Source organism: Austrofundulus limnaeus, unplaced genomic scaffold (genome assembly GCF_001266775.1).
Source record: "Austrofundulus limnaeus strain Quisiro unplaced genomic scaffold, Austrofundulus_limnaeus-1.0 Scaffold341, whole genome shotgun sequence".
NCBI lineage: Eukaryota > Metazoa > Chordata > Actinopteri > Cyprinodontiformes > Rivulidae > Austrofundulus > Austrofundulus limnaeus.
The window spans coordinates 479,190-487,276 of NW_013952743.1; the positions used below are offsets into that span (position 1 = coordinate 479,190).

Below are 8,087 nucleotides of genomic sequence, written 5' to 3' on the forward strand. Positions count from 1 at the left end.
CACATACAAACACACATACAAACATACATACATACATACATACACACACATATTTTGAGTCCTCACACTTGTTCCAATCAGATTAACTGTGATGTACTGTTAAGCTGAGCACACAAACTTCTACACACATATTATCTCCAGTTTTATGGAATTGTGGGAACAGACCTGAGTATGAGTGCTGAGTGCCTGACTGCTCTGACGTTCCCGCCACGCTACAGATTCCCTCCTTCTTATTGATAGCTTTCCTGAAGGTCTTGGCCACTTCAGAGCTCTTCAGCCCGTGGACCATCTGCAGGTGGAAACATCAACAAAATGTTTGATTACACCTCAAAGTGAGTGAGTTAAAACTGAATCTGACGGAGCAGAACCTCACCTCAGTGAATTCTTCAAAGGTCAGCCTGTCGCTGGTCTTCATCAGCTCCTGGACCATTTCTCGGATCTTGTATCCAGGCAGAGGCAGGTTGGCAGCTTTAAAGAGGTCATGGAGCTCATCTTTGCTGATGAACCCATTGTTGTCCACATCTGAAAGCCAGAGAGGTCAGAGGTCACAGGAAACRACTTCTACAGCATTTTCAAGCAGAATCTGAACTCAACCAGCTCTCAGAATAAATTTAGGTTATTTTTCAGTCCAACTTCTGTGATTAAAAAATGTTTTTATGTAAATYTGACATGAAAAGATCAGTTTATTTGTTTAATTTGTTGAGTATTTTGCAGGTTTATTGTGTAAAAGCAGAACCAGCTGGCATGTTGTAATCTGTATGTCTAAACTTTAAAAAGAACTGGCTTTTCTMTTTGAGTTTTTAAAACCAGTCAAAAACACCAATAAGGTCCAACGGTTCCTGTAAATCTTTGATCTATAACTTTTAATCATTTTACAACATACTATACTCTTCTGTAAAATGATTTGCAGYGTAATGATGAAGCTGCATTTCTTACATGTTCTTATAAAACCATAACTGATTATTAAAAACCTGATYACATAATTCAGACTTTGTCAAACAGAAGTTGTTCTCAAACATTCATGTCTTTAATAACAGATGCTTTAGCTAACTAAAGCCTAACTCTATARAGAATAAAGTTTATTTTCAGGTGTTTGTGATCCTCTTCCCTCCATCACAAGCTCAGGAGGAAATGACGACATTCTTACCAATCTTAGCAAAAGCCTCTCTAAGTTCCTCCAGCTCCTCAGATGGATATATTGTTGTGGTGGCCATGTTGGAATCTTGACTCAGTAGCTGGACCCTGAAAAACCCAACAAGTGTTTATTTAGCACTGAGCCACAGCAGAACCCAGCAGGTAGAACCAGGAAAAAAGAAGGAAGCTAAAAGTTGGTGCCTTCAAACTTTGTGTTGTGATGTAATATTTTCTACTTCTCACTTCTGCCACCCTGAAACTTCCCYCTGCTGCACTTCCTGCCTGCCTCAGGACTTCCTGTCTGTTGTTCAGGGTTTTTGTTGTTTGCTAAAACAGCTGAACACATTCTCCTCACAGCTGGTCTGGTGGRCTAATGTTTGCCAGATAACCCTGTCGCCTAACTCCCTAAACCTTTGACCCCAGGTTCTAACTCGAACCTAAACTTGAACACAGACYCATGGGTAGCAAACATCTCTGCTGAGTGTGAGGTGGAGCAGGAAGTGTCTCAACCATGAACCTCTCAGGAGCGCTGCAGACATCTACAGCCTCATCATCATCTAATCATGTTTGATAAACAGCTCCAACTGACTGGATCCGTTTTATTATTTAAACTCCATGTTTCCTGAAGTGACAGAGTGAAACTATTCATTTAATCTGGGTTCAGATTAGCATCAAACACTGACCCGTCCCATCACCTCTTCAGAAGTCTTTAAAATCAAATATTTTTACATATAAACTAGATTTATTTCAGTTTATTTGAACTTTCTGTCAAAAACATCAGGAAAAAATATTTTTGGAGGAAAATGCCAAGAACAGTAGCCTGGTAAAAACCAGCTCCTTGTTCTACGCTTTTTCACTGATTGGCCCGGGTGAAATTTTACGGGAGAAATCCCAGATGGAGCAGGAGCAGTGAAAGGAGAATAGAATTGAGGGGAACTGTGTAGGAAGGCAAGGGCTACAAGAACAGTTAAAGCAAGATGCATCAGGTCATATGAGGATATTAAACATGAGAATATGAGATTAAACATTCATGGGATGCTGCTGAAACCTGCTGTCACATAATGCTGACGTGTCGTGTTTTTTTTACTATAGAAAGGTCAAAGGTCAGAGTTATAAACCTGTGGTGTGGTTTTTATCATTGGAGGTTAGTGAGGGTCAACCCTTTATCATCTGCGCTCAGACATTATACACTACTGTTTTTATCTTTACTGTGTTTTTCTATAAAAGGAAATGCAGCACATGAGGAAGAGTGAGCACATGAATACACAGAAGACTTTTTTCAGACTCGATGATTCATCCTGACTGATTTTATTCACAGATCCTTTTTTGGCAGCTGAGAGGACACATTCAATCTGAAAAGAGACAATTTGTAGCTCTTTTTTTCAAAGATCTGATTCAACTTCCTGCATGGTGACAAAAAATACAGATGACTTTAATCTAAATCTTGTTATTGAGACAGACTGAAGAGTGACAGATGATGATAAATCCGCCTCACTGAAATGCTCTGATAAATAAGAAAGGAAGAAAAACTGATCTAAACATGTGGGAAATGCTTGTTTTAACCTGGCTCAGAACTGAATGACAGTCAGATWTTCTGAAACATCACATCTTTGGTGCAGTCAGCAATCCTCTCAGAGGGAAGGTTGCTGGATTAAATCCCAGCCTGGTTGGGATTATTTAATCTGCCAGTTCAGATCTAAAGTTTCACAGAAAAACCCAAAGACAGCATCTACAACTACAACTTCAGCTTCTCCTGGTTTGCTTTTAGAAATTTACCAACATGAAGCACGAAAAGCCAGGTGTCTGAGACCTGCTGAGGTTTATTTCTATTTTTACTTGAAGGGTTTTAATGAAACTAAAAAGACTTTAGCTCATCAGCAGGAAGTGTTCTTAAGTGTAGAAACGTTCAAAACCATGTCTGTCATTGAACAAACTGTYAAACCTGGTTAAATATGTATAAAAACAAACTCTGAAATGTTGGCGTATGTTTATTTTTATTCAGTCTTTGGATTTTTATCAGTCCAACATCATACTGTTAGTAAAATATTGGATTCTTTCAATCTGTCTGTCAGGATCAGCGGGGTTTGTTGGTTTCATGTGTTTTAGGTTTAACTTTAGTTTTGAAGATTTTCTGCAATGGCAGGATTTTTTATTTTATAAGTTTTTGTTTCTGATACTTSTGGCTGTCTGCAGTTCACCGTGTCACACAATAATCTGAATTAATCTGTGTTTTTGTTCATGTGGAAACAAAAGAAATCAGATAAAAGTAAAACGCAAGCGTTGAAATTTTTCTTTRACCCAGAGCGATCAATAAACACTAAGAGAATAAACGTGAAAAATGTCACTAATAAACCAAACTAATAAACAAAGTTCAACTATTACAAATTAATTTACAACTTTTTTCTGCTTTAGGTGCATGTGTGGACTGAAGCAAAAATAAAAATAGTTAACAGAAGAAAAGGAAAAGGAGAATTTTTTATGAAAAGATGTKTTTTTGCTGTTAGAGGATTTATTCCTGTTTTCTGTTTCTCTCTCTGTGGAAACAGAAGTTTTTTGCAACGGCTCCAAAGCAGAAATGAAACCTGAAACTTTTCAGCACTTCTCTGAATGTGTGCAGATAAACTCAGAGCTACATATAGGTGTGATACCTCAGCTGCTGAAACAACACCATCTCTTTCCTGTTTTTAACTAGATTCATACAGACTCTTAAAGCATCTTTGTTTTGCTCARGCTGCATGACGTTGACATGACATACATCACTTCCTTCTTTGTTTTAACACTTTGGTTCTTTTCTGGGTTAAAATGCAGATGAAATTATTCTGAATGTATTCAGTGTTTCTGCAGGATTTGTCACATTGGACAACTTATGCCAACTTATGAACATTTTAAAGACGTTTACATTAAAGATGGAATTGAAAAAATCAACAAGAAGCTTCTTTTTGGTGTGTACATAATGTATTTCTAACAAACTGATCAAATATACAACTTTTATTAGCAATTTAGACATAAAAATGTTTAATAAGTTGGCATAAAATGTCTAGTGTGACAGGGCCTTCAAGGAGGTTAAATGTGTAGTTTTTTTAAACCGGAAGCAGTTTTTATAACAATTTCATAACAATTATGTCCTTATATCAGTAATCAGAACTGAAGGAAATTCTGTCAAACATGAGATTTTTTAAAGCAAATAACAGCAGAACTCTGTGTGTGAAGTCCTGACAACCAGATGAGACTGAAGTCTGCAGGAAGTTTCAGAAACTTTATCTCTTCCTGCATTTCCTCTTTTTAAAAGAGTACTTTTACATTTTAATGATGACTTTTTAAAATGTGATTATTTTAAAACTTTAAATTAACTCGCTGATTTAGATGTTTTACTTACAGGAATAACTTTTGGAGTATTCAGCCACGGAGTCAGTTCCTGATGAACTGATTTAGTTTGAAAACGTTACAAAAAAAAAGCAAGCCTTATAATCCTTAAGAATTATTAAACAATCACAGATTTTATGGGATTTAAACTATTCATTCACTTTGAAAAACAAAGGTTTTTCCTTTATTACCTTTATTAACAGCAGAAGGAAGCAGAATTAAGAATATGATGGCATTAAAACTGATAAATAATAAATAATATAAAAATGCAAATATGATGATTTTATCAGTTTTATAAATAAAGGTGATGATATTAAGTTTAGTTTTTGTCTAAACTCATATCTCAAACTGTAAAAAACACTTTGAAACATTGAAGTTTTGTCAGTATTATTGGGTTAATGCTGAGTCAGCTTTTACACATGTTTTTATTCCTTGAATTATTTCTGCAGACGTGTTATTTTATCTCTTCATACACAAAAACATCCAGCTTATTCAGCAGGCAGCCTACAAAGGTTCAATGTTAAAACAGTTGTTCTGAAATGTGCTGCAGCTGCTTGCTCTGTTTTTATCATCTTATGCTAGTTTTAGCTCAATGATTTTTATCCTTTTGCTATTTTTAGCTTGTGGTTTTGTTACTTTTAGTTTAAAACGAACTTTTTTCTACTCTCAGTTAACCTTTTGCTACTTTAGGCTTACAGCGTTCTTTTTGTTACTTTTGCTACTTTTAGAATCTAAATTAGCCTTTTGCGCCTTCTAGCTTTTAGCTAGTGTTCTGATTATTTTAGCATTAACAACCCAGTTGTTATTTAGTTGTTGTTAGTGTTTATGCTGCTTTTTCAAAGAAAACATAATTTTTCTACATATTTGAAATATTTTTCACAGGATATTTGTTACGTAAATTAAATTGCATAAATAAATGTGTTTTGTCAGAGGTCATGTTGTTATAGTTTCTCCTACAGAAAATAATTGATTTAGTGCAGAACAGATACAGAATCTGAACCATTAGGTTTTTAAATGCATCAAAGCAGAAAACATTAATTTTAGATGATGCAGCAGAAAGTCCAGTGAATTGTTTCAGCCTCTGTGTTCAGACCTGGTTCAGACCTGCTCCGGCCCACGCTGCCCCAGAGGGAGTTTTTCAGTTGAAGTGAAGCTAACCACAAACTTCCTCTCAGCTCTGCAGGGTTTGACTCGTTCCCCTTCACTCGCAGGCCTCACTCTCCTCCTGACTGCTTGTGTTTTTTTTATCTGTTTAAAACAACTCACAACGTTCTGAGGTCAGCACAAAGTTTGGGTTTTAAGAAAGACAGGACTTTGCAAGCAGAGTTGCAGACTGAGCTCCAGTGCAGAACAACTCCTGGTCTGTATTTAAAATAAAGTGTCTAACTGCAGGCAGCTGAAGGTCATTAAATGTATCTTTTGAATCAAAGTCGCCTGCAGGAGCCTGACATTCCACTGACATGGATGTGTTCAGGAGACACCTGTGAGGATCTTTACCTGAGAGGTGTGGTGAGGCAGCTGGTGGTTCTCTGAGTGTGGGGGGTCTCTGTCGTCTGGTCTCTGCTGCAGGCAGCTCTGAATCAGGACAGAGAGCGAGGCGACGACACATCTATTCAAATCTACGAGGAAGGAAGTGACACGCAACTTCAGAAACAGGAATCAAAGATCTTTTGTCTTTATAAGGCAATGCACGCTGACAGCTAAGGTGAGCTTCCACACCCACTCTGAGGGCTTTCAGGGACATGGTCTCCAGTTCTCTCAGGACTGCTGTGGGGGGCCATAAAGTTTACACAAAGAAAAAAATCTCAACCCAACCAGGGCAGATACAATAAATGTTACTGAAACATTAAGTTTATATGATGACAAACTGAGCTGAAAATAAATCATTTCAAAACCTCTTCATCTTTTATAAAACTTAATTTTTGTGCATATCAAACAAAAACTGACAAGTGTTGAAGAGGAAGAAATATAACAATCAAAAGGTGAGTAAATCTGACAGCCTGAAATTAAAACTTTCTGATTTCAAACCAAAACAAGAGTCCATCAGCAGCAAACCTGGACCTGCTCAGATTAACCCTCGTGAAAGAGTTCCAGGCCCTTTTCAGGTCCTTCAAAAACTCAGGTCCTCCACAGTCTCAGGTCCTTCACAGTCTCAGGTCCTTCCCAACCTCAGGTCCTCCACAGTCTCAGGTCCTTCACAACCTCAGGTCCTCCACATTCTCAGGTCCTTCACAACCTCAGGTCCTCCACAGTCTCAGGTCCTTCACAACCTCAGGTCCTTCACAACCTCAGGTCCTCCACAGTCTCAGGTCCTCCACAGTCTCAGGTCCTCCACAGTCTCAGGTCCTCCACAGTCTCAGGTCCTTCACAACCTCAGGTCCTCCACAGTCTCAGGTCCTTCACAACCTCAGGTCCTTCACAACCTCAGGTCCTCCACAGTCTCAGGTCCTCCACAGTCTCAGGTCCTCCACAGTCTCAGGTCCTTCACAGTCTCAGGTCCTTCACAACCTCAGGTCCTCCACAGTCTCAGGTCCTCCTCCACGGTAAGGGAGGTGTAACAGAGACCGCTTAAACACTTCTGTCACAAAAATAATCCATACTTCATGACTTGAATCAACTACAGTCAGTCAATAATCTGCTCCTCCACTGAGCCACTCTGAACCCACTCAAAGACTTCCTGTTAGTCAAATTTAAAGTTCCAGCTCAGTGAATTAAACACAAAATTACATTTAAGACACATTTTTGTGCATGAAACTGTGCAACATTACTCAAACTCTTGGTATAAGGAAACATGAAATATTTGGTAAATGCAGGTGACGCCACAAAAGACAAAACATTAATCAAGAATGTTCTCATGGAACAACAAACGTGAAGCTTTCTTTAGTATATTTAAATGTAAAACTGAGAGAGGTTTATTGTTTCCAATAAGAGCACTGATGACTCAATTACCATGAAGCTGATCTGCTGCAGTGTTCATCAGAAATCCCACTTCAATTAAAAGTCAGAAAAAAAGATATATATCTGACAGACACGATCAGTGTTGCCAGGTGTACGATAATTATCGTATTTGTACGATAATTTTGCCCTCTGTACGATGTACGATCAATAATCCCAAAAAAAAAAAAAAACCCACATTATACGATAATTTGATCGCTCCTATGTGTGATGTAATCGACCTGACACGCTGCTCGCCGACATGAGAGGTGACGGGTTGTGGAACACAGCGGTGCTGATTTAGCGACTTTCTCGCTATATTTACAGACTTTTCAGACCCTCTAGAGACTGTTATTCAGAAAAGTGACTAGTGAAAATCTAGCGACTCTTTTTCTGGTGTTATTCTCCATTGTGCTGCTGAGAGCTCCTCCCTGGTCCCAGAGCACAGACAGGAGGCTTCTTCACGCTGCGTCTCTCTTCCTGCCGCAGGTAGATATCCATCCCATCCAGACATGAAATGAATACTGCTGCTGCTGACTGATCCATGATGGGATGTTAATAAAAACATTTCTATGGTTAAAAATAGATCCCTTTGCCGGTCCCTAGCCAATAGAAAGGAGGGTTAGAGCTGTGACAGTTATATATATATATATATA

General features: G+C 38.3%; 1 protein-coding gene across 1 annotated transcript in view; it reads right to left on the reverse strand.

Annotated features, from left to right (window-relative positions):
- lcp1 (lymphocyte cytosolic protein 1 (L-plastin)) overlaps nucleotides 1-6,084 on the reverse strand; it is a 14,299-nt gene extending 8,215 nt beyond the window's left edge. The window contains exons 1-4 of the mRNA XM_014022740.1: nucleotides 5,995-6,084; nucleotides 1,148-1,242; nucleotides 374-522; nucleotides 166-289 (exon numbers count right to left, since the gene is read on the reverse strand). Of these exons, the coding sequence (XP_013878194.1) occupies nucleotides 166-289; nucleotides 374-522; nucleotides 1,148-1,214 (340 nt within the window). The 5' untranslated portion in view covers nucleotides 1,215-1,242; nucleotides 5,995-6,084. The remainder of the gene's footprint in view (nucleotides 1-165; nucleotides 290-373; nucleotides 523-1,147; nucleotides 1,243-5,994) is intronic.
- Between the last annotated feature and the right edge of the window lie 2,003 nt (nucleotides 6,085-8,087).